The sequence below is a fragment of the Engraulis encrasicolus genome, chromosome 24 (genome assembly GCF_034702125.1).
Source record: "Engraulis encrasicolus isolate BLACKSEA-1 chromosome 24, IST_EnEncr_1.0, whole genome shotgun sequence".
Classification (NCBI taxonomy): domain Eukaryota; kingdom Metazoa; phylum Chordata; class Actinopteri; order Clupeiformes; family Engraulidae; genus Engraulis; species Engraulis encrasicolus.
The window spans coordinates 7,534,421-7,552,837 of NC_085880.1; the positions used below are offsets into that span (position 1 = coordinate 7,534,421).

General features: G+C 41.1%; 1 protein-coding gene and 1 long non-coding RNA gene across 3 annotated transcripts in view; one reads left to right on the forward strand and one right to left on the reverse strand.

Moving 5' to 3' along the window:
• The window catches only part of LOC134441434 (kynurenine 3-monooxygenase), a 42,083-nt gene that overhangs the window by 22,327 nt on the left and 1,339 nt on the right, over positions 1-18,417 (forward strand). The window contains exons 11-14 of the mRNA XM_063191744.1: positions 2,098-2,155; positions 2,271-2,353; positions 6,754-6,855; positions 9,272-9,331. Of these exons, the coding sequence (XP_063047814.1) occupies positions 2,098-2,155; positions 2,271-2,353; positions 6,754-6,855; positions 9,272-9,331 (303 nt within the window). The remainder of the gene's footprint in view (positions 1-2,097; positions 2,156-2,270; positions 2,354-6,753; positions 6,856-9,271; positions 9,332-18,417) is intronic.
• Positions 12,533-13,930, reverse strand: LOC134441184 (uncharacterized). Of its 2 annotated transcripts, XR_010033111.1 has the most exons (4): positions 13,908-13,930; positions 13,633-13,703; positions 12,814-12,879; positions 12,533-12,670 (listed from the first exon to the last, which is right to left on the reverse strand). It is a non-coding gene; the product is annotated as an uncharacterized LOC134441184 (long non-coding RNA). The 2 variants fall into 2 exon arrangements; XR_010033110.1 differs by having other exon boundaries at positions 12,533-12,879.

Sequence of the window (18,417 nt, forward strand, 5' to 3'; positions counted from 1 at the left end):
TGAATATTTGCGGACATTTACAGACAATTTTTAAAATAAATTTTCTACCCCTAATTGAACAGATCAAACTAGATTTGGATAGATGGAAGAACTTACACTTAACACTTGCAGGCAGAGTAAATTGTTTAAAAATGAATGTACTCCCACGCTTCTTATATCTTTTTCAATGTTTGCCAATCTTCTTGCCAAAATCATATTTCAATGCAGTTGATAAATTATTTTCTTCTTTCATATGGGGGAATGGGGTTCCTAGGATCAAACGTGGCTTTTTACAGAGACACAGATCTGTTGGTGGGTTAGCCTTACCCAACCTGAGAAATTATTATTGGGCAGCCAACATACAGAAAATTAGTCTGTGGGTTCAACAGCCAACACTAAATTGGTGTGAGATAGAGGCTAGATCATGTATCTCAACTTCACTCATGGCGCTGCTCACATCTGAACTTCCCATTCAAGCTACCAAACACACTTCTAACCCCATTGTTAATGCTACCTTGAAGATCTGGTCTCAATTTAGGCTCACATTTGGACTGAAAGGGGCATCTAAGCATAGTCCAATCTGCAACAACCATCATTTCATTCCTTCCAGCATTGACTCTGGCTTTTCCATGTGGCAAAGCTTAGGCTTAAGAAGTTTAAAAGACCTCTACACTGACGGTTCTTTTCATAGCTTTACCACACTTTGCGAAAGATTTAATCTCCCTCAATCTCATCTCTTTCGCTATTTTCAGGTCCGTAACTTTGCTAAACAAAACAACTTGGATTTCCCAAACACCCCATGTGATACAGCAGCTGACCTTATCTTTAATATTCCAAGCCATCAAAAAGGCATTATCTCAAAAATATATGGTTCAATATCCCAAATCACAGAAACTGGGCTTGACAAGATGAAAAGGAACTGGGAGGAGGAGTTGGGTAGTCCTATAGCTGACAATGATTGGAAGGAAGCACTCACTAAAGTGAATGGTAGCACATCATGTGCAAGGCTGAATTTAATACAGCTTAAAGTAATTCACCGCATTTATTTTACCAATGCGAGACTAGCCAAGATATATCCTAATGTCAAAGACACATGCAATAGATGCAATTTATCTCCAGCCAACATGACACACATGTTTTGGTCTTGTCCTTGTCTCCATGATTATTGGACTACTATTTTTCACCACATTTCCAAATTTCTTGATTTTACACTGCCACCAAGTGTAGAAATTGCTGTCTTTGGGATAATGCCAAATCATGAGAAGTTCACAAAATGGGCAAGGAACGTCATTGCTTTTGCATCTCTACTTGCAAGGAGAAGAATATTAATGTGCTGGAAATCACCGTGTGCCCCTAGGGCATCAACATGGCTTAGAGATATCATGACTTTTCTTAGTCTGGAAAAAATTAAATACAACTTAAGAGGGGCTCCTGAGAAATTTGAGTTAACCTGGAACTCTACATTAGAATACATAAATAAATTAAAAACGCTTGAGGATTCTTAAGCATTGCTAGAGCATAATCTGACCCCCTAACCAACTTCTCTATTGTTGTTTTGTGTGTGTTTTACTTTCTGTACTACTGCTTTGCATGTGCTAAGTTAAAGGATGTCTATAGCTTGGGTTTTCTTTGTTTTTTATTTTCTTTTTTTTGATGGTTGCCAGTGGAAGGGACATGTGTTTATACATTTGTGAAGGTAGCTTATTTAACCATATTGTTATATACACACTGTATTGTATGTAGTGAGGAGGGTGGAGGGGATGGGGGAATGAAAATGTTTGTTTGAAAGAAGAAAAAAAGGAAATTGAAGCTTTCAATGTTAATTGTACTTTTATATGTGAAATCAATAAACATATCTTTAAAAAAAAAAAAGAAGAAATACAGGCCTTCAACACTCTGGGCCACAGTACAATGTAATAATAATGATGTCATGAAATTATTTTGTTGAGAGGTACATTTACAGTTGAAAATGGAATATTGTTAATATAATAAACACACACTCACACACACACACACACACACACACACACACACACACACACACACACACACACACACACACACACACACACACACACACACACAATAGTAAATATCCCCATCTGCAATGACTTTCAGGGTTTTGAAGACTGTCTCGTCTTTGATGAAATAATGGAGCAGCTTAATGAGGATTTTGGTAAGCATTAAACAACTCATCTTACACTCTGTGAGAATGTCTTTATAAGAGCAGGTGACAGGAAGTAACTTGCCTTGGTTACAGGAAGTAACTTGCCTTGTTTTTTTCCCCCAAGATGCCGTGCTACCAGAGTACACACGCGTGCGAGTTCCTGATGACCACGCCATTGCCGATCTTGCCATGTACAACTACATCGAGGTAAGGGGTGTCATCAAAACTGTTTTTGACGTTTTAAAATGATTACTTTGGGGGCTCTTGTGTGCTTTTATTATGACATGATAGTGAAGATAGCATTGAGGGAGCTGGTGTAGGGCTGGGAAATGACTGGACTTGAACTTGAAGTGTCTATATGGCCTATATGGTACGGGTGCTCTATGCAGTGTGGCACAGCACCCATTACATTACATTACACTTCGCTGACGCTTTTACCCAAAGCTGCGCTTACAGATATTTACAGGGCATTGATTTACAGGCCTTGGAGCAATGTTGGGTTAGGTGCCTTGCTCAAGGGCACTTCAGCCATGGATGACGGTGCTGCTAAGCGTGAAGCTGCAACTGTGTGATCTAAAGGCTAGCACTCTAACTATTGAGCCATGGCTGCCCTCGTAAGCACCCCCCAGTATTAGACATTTTTAGAATATGTTTGTTCTCCTGAGCTAAGGGAATGCATGAATATCCAGATATCTGTCACAGTCTGACATCCTGCCACAGTCTCAGGTTGTAATCAGGGTTTGTGACGAGTATGCTCCACAAGTGGTGGAACAGTCTCCCAGAGGCAGCAAGACTAAGCACATCTCTTGCAGCCTTCAAGAAACAACTGAAGACCTTCCTCTTTCGAGAGATTCTACTAGACTAATGCTTGAACTGGCCTTGCCCCAGGGCAGACTCCTGACATGATGTTTAGTTTAGTTTAGTTTGTGTGTGTGTACTCGTTATTTACTCTTTAATTTAAAAAATAAATAAATAAATAAATAAAATAAAAAAATAACCCCTCTGCAACTGCACTTGTTGTTCTGTATATCTCCTGTGCACATTGTATTTGCTTGTGATGTTGGCTTGAATATGTCCTCTTTTGAAAGTCGCTTTGGTTATAAAGCGTCTGCCAAATGCAATGTAATGTAATGTAATATTTGGGTAGGCCTAAAGGCAAAAAATACACCAAACGCGACTTGAGCGATTCTAGTAATGGAAGTAATTGACTTTAGTATTGAGTCGCTGGCGACAGAATAGATAAAAGCGATTTGGGCAACTAGAAGCGATTTGAGCAACTTAAGCAGCAGTTTGTAGTTGGACTTAATATTAAGCAAGTGAGCTATGGTGCGGTTCGGTGACAGCTGCCACAGCCAATGGGAGTGTCAGAATTCTTGCATTCTGCTTTTAACGTTCGCTTCTATCGCTCGCCTTGCTCTTGCTGCACAGTTCAGCAATTCTCTGCCGGTTAATCTTGTCGCCGCTGGTGTGTTCGCCTGGTAAGTGTCATTATGCTGCAAAATGCTGGAACCAACTCCCTGTCCAAGTTAGAACTGCCCCAACAGTATCTTCTTGCTTTAAAAGGAAATTACAAACAGCTTTATTCTCATCTGCATTTGGTGATAGTCAGTTAATTACACACTATCTATAACACAATATAGGTTTTTAACTCTCTTTTCTCTATTCTTAAGCACATTGAATGACATTTATGTATGACAATGTGCTATGTAAATATTTTTTATTTGATTGATTGATTGATTCATTCATTAATTTGTTTGACGCCAGTATTTCAAAAAGGAAACAAACAACTAACAACTTAAATAGCAAACAAAATGATTGATACTGATTGACAACAGTCATAAACTCACTGTATGTTCATGATTTGTGTCATGCCATATTTATAAAGCACCCGTAATGTTGGCAATATTGTAATGGACTGCTTCTGAGCAGGTATAGTAGCACTCGTCGATCACTCTACACTCTCTGCAGGCTAGCCCAAGTCTGGCGGTGTAAAAGTTCATTAAGTAATTGCTTCCTGCCGAGACTGGTAATTTGTGTGGTTAATTAAAGTGAACTCTGATTGCTGATTGCCACCATGACCAAATGCCTGGACACATGCTTAAGGCTGCTGTAATATACTGCTTTCTAAGTCCAAAGTTTGGAGCTTGTATCACCACTAGCAATTACCACAATTGATCAATCAAACAATCACCCTGACCCCACAAGGAACCATAGCTCACTACTCACTGTCTGAATATTTCTGCAGGCAGAAAAGAGTACAGCAGGATTACAAAGATATCAGTTTTTGTCAAAACAAAATTGCCATCACTTAAGCTATGAGTTCATATGTCAACTAAAGACTCTGAGTCTATTGATTGTGGCTAAAGACAGCTGAGGACGTTTTTTGAAGCTGGTGCTGGAAATGTGTCTTTTGATGGAGCCCTTGATAAATGGATACGCTTGTCATTATGAATATACTGGTATGTCACTTATCTCATGATGTTGTGTGCAGACCTCCTTTTTCTGTCCTATTTCCAGTGCTTTGATATTACAAATCTTTATTTTGTCAATGGGGCTTTTTTGTGCGCGGCAGGTCCAGCACACCACTGCATCAGTGCTTGACGTTAATTTTTGTTGCTCCCCGGCCACTGTGGCTAGTGGTTTTTCCAGGTCACTAGCGTTTTAGTCTTAGTTTTATTGTGGGTTTTTTTTCTGTAGTAGCTCAGATACACAGCGCTCTTCCGTGTGGTGCGTCTCCAGTTGAATACCATAGAAGGTGAGAAAGTGGATCACACTCAGGTTCTTCTTTTCTTCTTTTTATTTTTTATTTTTTACATAGCAGCAGAAGTGTAGATAAATTAGTGGTGTCAACAATGATCGATCCGGCGATGCAATCCAATGCGGGGCATGGACGATCCAATTCAATGCAGCAAGTTCCAGAATCGATGCAGCAATTTTTTTAAGTGTCAATTACTAATAATGTTTCGGGAGCAAATAAATGTTAAATTCAATAAAAGTACTTCAAAGCATTGCAAGACTGATACAGACTGATCCAGACTGATACAGAAAACAGTCAATAAATTGTTGCTCAGTACCTGACTACTTGTATTGCCTCATCATGACTGATGAAACATTTGCTTTGCTTTCAGTAGAAATGTAATGCATTGTAGAATTGAATTGGAATGGATCGAATCGAATCGCAGAGAATCGAATCGAATCGCTACCTCCGAATCGTGATCGGATCGGATCGTGAGGGCAGTGCCAATCCACACCACTAAGACAAATGCTTCAGCTGTTGCCTTCGTCAGTGTCTCTGTAGGAATAGTCTTGCAACAATTGTAGCAATTGATGTAACTACTGTGAATTGTCACATCAAAGAATAAGTTACCTGTCAAAGAGGCTGGTGAGACTAAAATTGTTACTAGCCACAGCCAAGTTTTACCAGCATTTGGACGATTGGCAGGTGCCAGTGTCAAGCCCTGCACTGCATGCTGGGAAAATATTGTGAAAGTCCAGTTGTAAACATCTTAAAATCCTTTCACTACCACGACCTGAATGAAAGAGAATCTTCACCTACAGTATTGCACAGACTCCGCTTTGTTTGCTGTTTTTTCTTTCTTTTGGTCTTTTGGAATCAGAGCCAAGCAACGCCCCTGATGACTGTGTCACTATGCCGATAATGACTGTGTTCGCTTGCCAACTCTCCCATTGATGCCCCCGTTGTTTCACTTGGCTGCCGTTTGATGGCAGCGGCGTTGCCCGTTAAATTGCTTGGCTAGTGATTAGCTCTCCTGTCGCTCTATCACTTCCACTCTATGGGGAAAGCCAAAAGCAGACAGCAGGGCACAATACGGTGAAGTGACACAGGCAACTGATAGGGACTGTCATTTCATGTCATTGTGTCTTTGCTGTGGGAGGAGGGAGATTGTGTGTGTGTGTGTGTGTGTGTGTGTGTGTGTGTGTGTGTGTGTGTGTGTGTGTGTGTGTGTGTGTGTGTGTGTGTGTGTGTGTGTGTGTGTGTGTGCACCACAAGTTTCATGTGTTGTCCTCCCTCATCAGGGCCAGCTTGCCTCCACGCCTCTCTCTCTCTCTCTCTCTCTTTCTCTCTCTCTCTCTCTCTCTCTCTCTCTCTCTCTCTCTCTCTCTCTCTCTCTCTCTCTCTCTCTCCACTCTACACTCTGTAGCCATTAAATCACATGCACACAATGTCCATAATTGCTCAAGTGACATCACACACACACACACACACACACACACACACACACACACACACACACACACACACACACACACACACACACACACACGGTGAATGGCCCTGTAGAGACTTCATTAAGGGGTTTGATTGCTGGGTCTAAAAATAACTGCCTGCAACACACTGTCAACACACACACACACACACACGCACACACACACACACACACACACACTCAAATACGCCACCTACGACACCTTCCTCCCACTCAAACATATAGACACACACTCTCTCCCTCTCTCTCAGAGATGCACAAAAAGAACACACATGTACTAATTATTCTAAAAAAGAAGAAAAAAACTCTTGATTTATTGACGTTTTTGACATCTGTTGTGTGTGTGTGTGTGCGTGCGTGTGTGTGTGTGTTTTCCAGATGCGGGCCCATGTCAATTCCAAGTGGTTCATATTCCGCAAGTATGTTGACGACCTCCTACACGTCATCATGCCCAAGACCATCATCCCTCTCTACACAATGGTACAGTATGCCAGTGGAGGCGCACTGTATGTTTTTTTCCCCTATGTATTTACTCTACACTCCAAGAAAATTTCCCTGCAAAATAACGGCAGTTACTGGCAATTATATTTACCTGTAATTCTACTGTTATTTCACACCAAAAATCAAATACAGCTCATTGCTGTTTAATGTATCACAGTATATAACATTTTTTCAGCAGCAATTGAACTGTTAAATAACAGTACTCTACAGAAAAATAACAGAACATTTCAGTTAAAAAGTTGAATTGTACTGTGTGATGACAGGCAAATACTGGGTCATAGTTGTATTCATGAATATGGCCATGGCAACTTCCCACCCCACCCATCATTCTCCATAACTGTGGTACCCTGGCCATGTTACCACCCCACCCTCCCATCATTCACCATGACTGGAGTGCCTTGAGCATGATACTATGGCGCAATGCTGTATTGAGAAAATGGTTTGCGGTGGTCCTTTGAAAGTGTGGGCATGAATAAAATTTCAGAGTACGCAGTGCTATGTTACAATGATAGTGTGCAAGGTGGGCTTTTTACTGTATCTCTTGATGAGCCAATGATAAATATAGCATTGGTCAGTCTTTAAAAAGTTATTTTGCACCAAGTAGCACAGCAAACAAGCAGCACTACAAGCTAGCTCTCAAATCAATGCCTAATTTGCAGCAGGCACATTATATGCAACAATACCACAAATGATGCCACATACAGCAAGCTTTCACAAAGAGGAAAGTGTGCAAGCATGTAAGCAAGCTTGTAGGCAAACAAGTGCTATGCTGTGCCATGCAGGCCAGCCAGCAGGCAGGCAAGCAACTGAAGTGTTGATAGTCCAGATTTATATACAGGTGCAAGAGTACCATGTGACCAGAGTCATCAGGCCCTTGGCAGGTGACGCCCGTAATTGAATAATGGCATAACTCAGGTGAGGCCAGGCACTGATTAGCAGATTGGTTTAGATGGGGCTGCTTGTTGCAAGAGTGTTACAAGTTCTTAAAATGTTTCAGCCATTCACACTTTCATCACTATCAAAATGCATGTGCTACACACACTTTGCTGCATTTCCTTAGAAATTGTTTCATCATGCTTGATAGTATCAGATAATCTTTAACCAGTCAGAATGACTTCAGTTCTTCAGGTGGTATTGAAGTTTGATGGTGATCACGGACAAGTGGAGGATGAATTGGTTTCAATGGTGCTGCCTAAAATATTTTCTAGAGATGCACCGGATCCGGTTCCGGTTCCGGATCCGTCAGGATAATAGAGTTTTTCACAGGGTCCGGGTCCGGCAGGATCTTAAGCAGTGGATCCGGTATCCGGCATGTTACCTAAAAATCAGGGTCTGGTGCATGTCTAGCCTAGGCTTTTCAGTCTTTCACAACCCCAATCACTGCATGGAGTGAAATCCCTTTGGAAGCGGCTATTGCAGGCAGTGTGGCAATAAGCCAATGACTCTAAAAAATAGTTTGCGCCAACGTAATAAAAAGGGCCCACGTGTGCGAGTAGACTATATGTTTCGACCCTTTTGTAGGATCCGGTATCCGGTTCCGGATCCGGCAGGATCTTATTCAGTGGATCTGGTACCCGGCAGGATCCTAAAAATCAGGATCCGGTGCATCTCTAGTTTTTTCCACAACGGCGAATACTGCTATTGTGCAGTACTTACTGTTTATGCTCAATATGTGACTCAAAGTAATATTTTCACAGTAGTTGTCTGTTTTTTCGAAAAACAGTAGAATGCTGTTGCAGAATTGCCGTAAATAAACAGCTATTTGTTACAGTGTATATAATTGTAGCACTATGGCAGTGATGCCAGTAACAACCATTTGTGTGACAACCAGGTTTTGTCCGGGCCACTTGAGCTCCATTAATAGGCTATATGAGACTGTATGAATAGACTGAAATGGATTTTACATTACGGCTCTATGGCTTACAGTATGTATGTTCTCCACACAATGTTAGCACTAAGACAGTAGTGTATGGTGTACGTATATCTTGTGTTTTTTTTAGCAGACAGCGTTTCAGGTCCATATATCACGTGTCAGCTCCACAATGTTGTGCTCCTCAGCTCCTATTCAGTGTCACTTTAAACAGTGTGAAAGCTTCAGTAGTATTCAAGGTGATGTGAAAGGTAATGCTAATGTCTGCCTGTCTCTCTCCCCCCACCTCTCTACCTGTCTTTCTCTACCCCTCTTTCTCCATATATCCCTGTTTTTCTTTATTTCACTACACCTTTCCTACTCTTATTTCTCTCTCTCTCTCTCTCTCTCTCTCTCTCTCTCTCTCTCTCTCTCTCTCTCTCTCTCTCTCTCTCTCTCTCTGTTTTATCTCCATCTCTCTTTTTATTCTTCTCTCTTTACTGTCACCCCCCTGCCTCCCTCTCCTCTGCCGCTTCTGTCCCCCAGGTCACATTCACAAGAACCAGGTACCACGAAGCAATACAGCGATGGCATTGGCAAGACAAGGTTAGACAAGTGTGTGTGTGTGTGTGTGTGTGTGTGTGTGTGTGTGTGTGTGTGTGTGTGTGTGTGTGTGTGTGTGTGTGTGTGTGTGTGTGTGTGTGTGTGTGTGTGTGTGTGTGTGTGTGCTTTTTTGCTGATACTTGCAATGTCCCTTTCCCACTGCAACCCTGTCACCGCATGAATCCAGCAAAGTGCATAACTGTGTCGCTATCCTTCACGGTTGTGCGTCCGTCCGCGTGTGTGTGCACTGAAAGAAAATATTCGTTGGATTTACATGATTTTAATGTGTACATCGGTCCCACACAATCCAATTGTGTAAGGTCAACATGATTTCTTCCCCTATTTTTATTGTGTAAGGTTTAAGTGATTTTATCACCTTAAACGGAGGTGATTGGATCACCTCAACCTAACACAACTTATTCATGTTCCAGCATCATAAAAATGTGTTGGAACTATGTGATTTTTTAAAATAGTCACAAAATGTTTTTTTCACCTAAATCAGAGGTGATGAAATCACTTTAATCCTAAACAATTAATTGGTATTCCATTAACCAGAAAATATGTTGGAAAAACACAAAACTTTGACATAGTTTTAAAGTATTTTTTTCATGTTTATTAAAAGGTGATTAAAAATCATGCATACAGCTACATTTCAGTAACATGATTCTTTAGTCTCAATCCACCCCCCCCCCCCCCCAAAAAAAAAAACCCCCCAAAAAAACCATATGGTAAACATATTAGGTCTAGGCTATACAAATGCATTGCAGATCACAATTTGATGTATAGGCCCGTGCAAACAAAAACAACAAAAAGAGTCAGAATTCTGTGATTAAATGTATTGACTTTCACTGTACGCATGTAAAATGCACACAGATATACAAAACATAAGCACAGTCACAAATAACTGCTACTCTTAGACCAATCAACGAGCAGGGTCTGTGAACAGAAAGAAAGTCCAATTCGCTTTAAAGGTGCACTGTGTATTACTTTCAGTAGTTTATTTTGAGATTTCATGCTGCCCATGCAAAAATGTTGCATTTTTCATGAATATTTACCACCACCAAACTTTAAGTTGTCGTTATGACTGGGGACATTGCTCTTTCCATACATGAAAGGGGGAAAGAGGAATCTTCTCCACTGACTGTCATTTTGAATTTCTAGAAATACAGATTTTTAGTAAACATTTTCGTAATACATTTATACATTTTCGTTTATTACTAAGTAAATATTCATGAAAAGGACACAGTTGGTAATAGGCAGCACCGTTTCAATGTGCAGCATAGTTGCCTACTCTGGTCACCATCCTACACAGTGCACCTTTAAGAAAATAATTTGTTTGGTTGCTGTGAAAAAGTGCTCTCTGGCTGGATTAGCATTCATGTGAACACATTGGGCACAAATAAAATTGACTCTACATACAGTTATTTTAGCTCATTGACTAAGTGCATTAGTCCACACTTGTAGGTGTGCGTGTGTGCGTTCATGCGCGTATACTGTATGCATGTGCACGTATAATGTATGCATGTGCGCGTGCATCTGGCAGTCCACCATTCATTTGGTTGTCCTCTTTGGTGACCACATTTGTGTCATTACCCAGTCTTATTTAAGTCTAGTTTTGGTATTTTGTTTGTCTTTAGTTTGGGTCAAAATCAACACAGTACGTACAAAACATATGCACACTCAAGTGCTATTCTTAAACCAGTAAGGAGCTGGAAGTGCATACAAGCAAATAGATCTCTAGAAAAAAGATACATTTCACTTAAAGAAACAAAAATAACTGCTGTTTTTTAGTTGCTGAAAAAAAAAAAAGAGAGTCCTTTCCGATTGGGTGTCACGTGTGTGACAGACATACACTAAAACTGACAATGTCCAAAGGGTGGGATGCACAATCTTCTGTCAGAGCAGATTCCAATTGTGATGTCTTCAATTGCTTCGTCTACGGCAACTTCATCCATGACCTATTCAACACAGACAAAAGTAAATAAACACAAATTAACCAAGCCATTTGAATTAACAAATAAATCAACATTAAGCTGGGCAGTAGGTTATTGCAAAGTCCAAAGCATGTCCTCTGTTCCACTGCCAAGATTTCCTCAGTTCTAATTCTGATGTGGGACCTGGATGATGATTTAACACTGGTGTGAATTGGCCTGAAGTCGTCAAATACCAGAGCCAAAGCTGTGTAGTTGCCTTCATTCTGCAGAGATGTCAAACTCAAACCCAGGGCCAATTGTGACCCATGAAGTAATTTTATGTGGCCTGCAAGATCATTGCATAGCATGATAAGACTTTGACATGAAACTTGGTGTGTCACAGGAATACCAGTGGGCCCAGGCCAATGAAAAAGCTCACTCTCATATGGAACAACACCCCAGGTCTACTGTGTCTCCTTGGCTGGGACCTACAAGGAGCTAGTAGTAGACAACCAGTGATGCCAATCCTCTGTTTAAGATGTTTCAGAGCACAGAGATGTAAGGGTCAGCTCGTCTCAATTAAGAGAACAACAAGTTTCATTATGCATATACAGGTACGGTATATACTGTTCCTTGCGAGAAGACTTTGAAGGAAAAGTCTACTGCATTGCTCTTTGTGCATGCGTGCAGTAATATGGCATGCAGGGCTTGTCTGTCAAGGGGCTGAATAAGTTTCATTGATGACTTATGATTAAAAATAAAACATGCAATATTCTAGGCAGACATACAACGGGCAATATAATGAAAAGCGTAACACAGCATGTGCACTCTGTCGACTCTGATTCTCTCTCCCCCCCCCATCAGAGTGAAAAACATGTGTCAACAAAGTGCTCTCAGATATTATACCCTTCATTGTAGTGCTCATTTTGTTTCTACATAGAAGATATTAATATTTCTTTTTGTTTAGCTGCATATGAATTGTGTAGCAAGTGTATTGAAATAAGGAAACCGTGAGATAGCTTGCTCACTTTCAACTGAAGCCTCTCAATGTCATGTTGAGCATAGCACAATGCATACAAATAGTGTCACACTCCACACTGAGAGTGGGAACACCAGGGAGGTAGTCATCAACACTTCTCAGATCAGATCATCTTGTCTCAGATAACTCCAATTCTAGTACTAAGCAATAATCTAATATTCACTGGTCAGAGTACGACAAAACTTAAATATAAAAATTTGAGAAGCAGCTCCTTATACCACTGGAATATTTAGTCACCACCATTCAGATAACAGCTAATTTAAAGCAGGAGTCAAGTTGTTAAGGTGCACTGGGTAGGGTTGTGGCCAAAGTGAATGCTTTACCTTGTGGACTTCGAACAGTGCTGGCCATTGCAGTGGGACTGGTGATTCTTTTCAATTCAGCACTGATCTGAAAAGACATAAAGAGCCCAAAGGATTTAACGATCAAATCATTAACATTAGGAGAAAGCCACACACACATTCAAGAAAGGAGATAAAACGCTGTAATTCACAAATAAAAACATTAAAGACAATCCGAATTGAATGTCTTACCTTGCGAACTTTGAACAGTGCAGGCCACTGTGCCAGAAGTCCTCAGAAATGGTGCATCTTGTACAACTTAATGAAAGAAAGAAAGAAAGAAAGAAAGAAAGAAAGAAAGAAAGAAAGAAAGAAAGAAAGAAAGAAAGAAAGAACGAACATTTGTAACCTGTGCAGCATGAGTTCTGGAAATAAACTACTTTTTTTTAAAAAAAATCACTCTCTGCACCTTTAAAATCGCAGACTGTATCATGATCTGCTTCAATTGTCATGGTACATGTTGGTGAAATTCAGATTTCCAATATTGACTCCATGCATCCAGCCTAAAACCATGTCTGTCCCACTACCACAACTTGACCATGAGCATGGGACAGTTTACTTTGTACTACTCACTTGGTTAACACCACACATGCTTGACACCATCCGAAAAAATGTGTTCATGTTGGTGTCATCAGACCAGAGGACATGGTTCCAGCAATCCATATCTGAAGTCTGTTTGTCTCTGATGAAACCATGATGAACACATTTGCTTCAGATTGTTTCAAGCATGTGTGATAGTAGCCAAGGGAGAAGTATAAAGAAAACAGTCCCATGTTTACGGTCAAAAATGGTGGTGGTACTGATTTGTTTTGGGATTCTATGAATGGCATCAACATTGGGAAGCTGACTGCCACCAAAAGAAACATGCATATGAATGTACTGGTACCATGACTACTAAGGCAGATCATGATCCTCTCTATGGGGTTTTAACATGCAGGGGTGTAACTCAATAGTTAAAGGCTTTCTGCTCAGGAACCATCAAGTAGACAGGCGAAAAAGACAGAAACTTACATCAGCCAATTCAGCAACAGTTGCTTGGATTGCAGGGGAACTGTGGTGATTATTTTGAATTCAGCACTGATCTGAAAAGACATAAAGAGCCCAAAGGATTGAAAAATCATAAACATTAGGGAAAGCCACACACACACACACACACACACACACACACACACACACACACACACACACACACACACACACACACACACACACACACACACACACACACACACACACACACACACACACACACACACCTTAAAGACAATCAGCATTGAATGTCTTACCTTACAGACTTCGAACAGTGCAGGCCACTGAAAGAAGAAAGAAGGAATTGGTGAGGTTAAACATTTATAAACAGAACAGGATTTGTGAATGAGGAGCATGCATTCTGTAAAATAGGCTACTTGTAAACAATGCTCCACTTAAAAGAGGAAGATATAGGCTAAGTAAAACGAGATAACAAGGCAGTGCATGCTTTGCATTGCACCATAAGTGCAAGTAAAAAAAAGTGCTATGCACTTCAATAAATAGGATACTATTCCCACATGTTTCATCCAATTCCATGTGCAAAGTTTAAATTCAGATTATATGCACTCTATCTAGGTCGGTTGTTCTTTGACTTTGTGTGCAGGAAAGCTTACATTTGATTAATCTTCGGTTAAGACCACAAGTGCATGTGTGCATTAAACACCTGGGTTGGGTCAAAAAACAAAAAACTTTAAAAATAGAATACTTGGCTTAAAATGAACACACCGAAACGACGCCAGCCCTCTGTTCTCGTGAGCATGCAACGTGTTCGTTGAAGTTCTAGTTCGCTGTGCACCCCCACCACCCCTCCCCCATTAACGGATCAGACCCTCCCGCGCAAATATAGCTATTAACTGAAGATGACCAGCTAGATTGTTGTACAGTAGCAGTTTTTACTACATCATTGAATATCCTAAATGTACATATTTTCCATTCTTTTCGAAATTAACATGATGCATAGCCAACTGCATGTGTTTGCAGTGCACCTGTTACTAAGCAAAGAGCACTGCGTGGGTAAATGTAGTAGAGTCTAACTTCACCTTTGGCTCAGCTTCCACACACAAAAGACACAAGAGCAGTTCTACATCACCCACAATAAATGAAAGTAATTCAGTTACTTACTCAATTTTGTGTAGATCTTCACACATGACAACACTATTCCAGCGAGATGAGACTGAAGAGTAGGACCGACCGAGCTGAATGAAGGGAACGGCTCTCTGGCTTAGAAACTTTCCGGCTTCTTCTTGTCTTAGAAAGTGGTGCACTAGCGCCACCTCAGGACTGGAGGCCACCCCAGACACAACTTAATCATGTTCATTCAAAGCATTAGAAACATGCAAATTCAGCAGTCTCCAAGAACACATTATCCTTATTTGATGAAATCATGTTTACTCAAGGAATGTTAATGAATTGTTTTGCATCTATTTACTTTATATAGGTTAATTCAAAGACCCGCCATTCCCTCTTTTTTCAGTGTATGTGTATGAGTGAGGGGGTGCGTGCGTGCGCGTGCGCGCATGCGTGTGTGTGTGCCGAACACTGCCCCAGAAATGGAACGTAAATAGAAAGGACAAATGGAAACTACTAAACAAATGGATGCATTTCTTCCACACAAGCACAGAGCAGAGCCTGACACAGTACCAGCTATATTAGCTGTCAAGACTGAAAGCAAAAGAAATGGCCAGGCATTCAGTCTTCCCGTTTTCATGTCTCTTTCTCCAGATTGAACAGGAATTCCTGATTCTCCAACCTGAAATAATCTCACATAGGCTACACCTAAACCCACCAACCTGAAATACACTTGCAGCCTCCATATGAAACTCAATGTACTCAGTGTACCATATTTTGCCTTTATTTTTGCCCTTTGCCAATCACAAAAAGTAAATTTTAGTGCTTATTACTAAACTAACACTGTGACTTTTTACTGTGGAATACTTTTCCATTTGAGGTAAAAGCCTGTGACATTAGGTCAGTTTCAAAAACAAAAGAAAACTAGACTGCCTGTGCAGTCGCCTTCGACTGCTTAAGGTATATCCCCGAAACGCGACGCTTCCAGTCCCCCATCATTCCTACCACTCCCGTCCACCATTTCGTAAACGTATATGATACATACAGACGTGACATGACGTGCATAGGCTTAAAACCAAACGACTATTGTGAAAATGAAGCAAAAAATGGGGCAAATGGTAATACTGTTTTAATGGTTCAGTGGATATACCACATTAGGTACAGTGTAATAACCAGTGTAACAATATTTAATACAATGTAATACCAGTGTAACACCGCCATTTTTTTAAACTTACATCATGTGTTTGTGCGTAAGTGGTATTACATGGTATTGCATATTGTTACACTGGTATTACACTATATTACATGGTATTGCATACTGTTACACTCGTTATTACACTGTACCTGATATTGCATATTGTTACACTGGTATTACACTAGTATTACATGGTATTAAATATTATTACATTGGTTATTACACTGTACCTAATATGGTAGATTCACTGAAATGGTGAACCATTAAAATAAGGTGTTACCGGGCAAATCAATCCACCCAGTCAGAAGTTATGGGCCAAATGAAAATTCCGCCATTTTGAAAGTGTTGTCTTCCAAACTCGAATCAGTTCATGAACCTACCCTAGAGCATTCACACACAAAATCTGGGACAAATCCATCCACCCGGTCAGTAGTTATGGGCCAAACAATAATTCGGCCACCTTGAATTCAGCCATCTTGAAAGTGTTGACCTCCAAACTCGAATCAGTTCATGAACCTACCCTAGAGCATTCACACAACAAATCTGGGACAAATCCATCCACCCGGTCAGAAGTTATGGACCAAACAAAAATTCGGCCATCTTGAATTCAGCCATCTTGAAAGTGTTGACCTCCCAACTCGAAGCAGTTCATGAACCTACCCTAGAGCATTCACACACCATATCTGGGACAAATCCATCCACCCAGTCAGAAGTTATGGACCAAACAAAAATTCGGCCATCTTGAATTCAGCCATCTTGAAAGTGTTGACCTCCCAACTCGAAGCAGTTCATGAACCTACCCTAGAGCATTCACACACCAAATCTGGGACAAATCCATCCACCCAGTCAGAAGTTATGGACCAAACAAAAATTCGGCCATCTTGAATTCAGCCATCTTGAAAGTGTTGACCTCCAAACTTGAATCAGTTCATGAACCTGCCCTAGAGCATTCACCCAAAAAATCTGGGACAAATCCAAACATCCGTTCAAAAGTTATCGCGTTAACACGAAAGACCTTACGCGGCGGCGGACGCGGCGGCGGAGGCGCACGCGGCGGCGGCGCACGCAAAACCATTACATCCCCGACGCTCCGCGTTTCGGGGATATAACTAATGACTTTATAAGATAATGAATTCAATACATCTATTATCCTGTGATGGCTATGTTGTTGTTGTTGTTGTTATTGTTGTCTGATGGATTATCCCCGGTTGGCTTTGACAGTATTTGCTCAGAGTTGTGGACACAATGAGTGGGAGTGATGGAGATGGACACAGATGTCGCCTCCAGCACAGTTAGAATAGAATAGAACAAAATAGGATAGACTTTATTGCCATGCTAGCATGAAAATTGCTTTTGGTCTCACTGTATAAAAACACATAGAGACATTCATTACACCATTGCTCAACACAAAAACATATACACAGATCATTGCATCCATCCCCTCCCTGTAGCCACCCTTCCCAGCATACACGTCCTATACCACCAAGCAGTGTGGAACCTCCTTCATATACTCTAGCCTACACACATGCACACACACACATTTCCCACATTCACACATCAACTCTGGAGGCTGCCCAAAATCCAGGGTTCACATGAGAAAGTGCTCTCTCTCTCTCTCTCTCTCTCTCTCTCTCTCTCTCTCTCTCTCTCTCTCTCTGTGTCACACATGCAAACACACACGCGCGCGCGCGCGCACACACACACACACACACACACGCAAACACACACACACACAATCTCGTGCTTCACCCCTGCTTGGTTTAAAAAAGCGGGGTTCCCATATGTAACTGGAGGGAAGCTTAGACTTTTAGCAAGTAGAGATGTTAAGTAAAAGGTGAAGCAAAGTAAATGGAGAAAAGGGTAAAAATGACAAAAGCAGTCAAAGCTGGCTGCTCTCATTAAGAAGTTCTGGCCCCGGTGGTGTGACTGTGTTTTATCTGTTCTGCTTGCCCCTGGGAGCTTCATTAGGAGAAACTAGTGGAGCATTGGTGTGGGAGAGAGTACACAGAGAGAGCTGTCAGATACACTTGCCTGCATAGTCTAACTGTGTTATGACAAGCCTTGTGGAGGGTGAGATGTTGGTAGTTGGTGCACTGTGCCGGCCCGGCTCTGGTTTGCATGGAGACTCGGAAAGCGTAATCTTCAATGAAGAGGAAGGCTGCGCTCGGCTCGCCGCTCCGAGGAGAGTGGGGGAAAGGGCGAGGAGTCGACTCAGTTGCGTAATGTGTCTGAGGAGGTCTCAAGAGTGTAGATGCAAAAACCTCCCAACCTACTCCAAATACACTTTTTCTCTTTTTGCACTTCATGTAATGTGAAAAGGTTGGGTCATTTTCATTTTATTTAGTTTTATTCTACCACAGTAAGTTTGATTACTTTTAATTAGGGTGGGTTGTTTTTTCTCATTGCAATTGAGACTACTCAAAAGTAGTTTAATAACACATCAAGTGAGTAACTCCTTTCACAAGTAAATAAGTCCTTTCATTTAACACAGACTATAGGGCTGT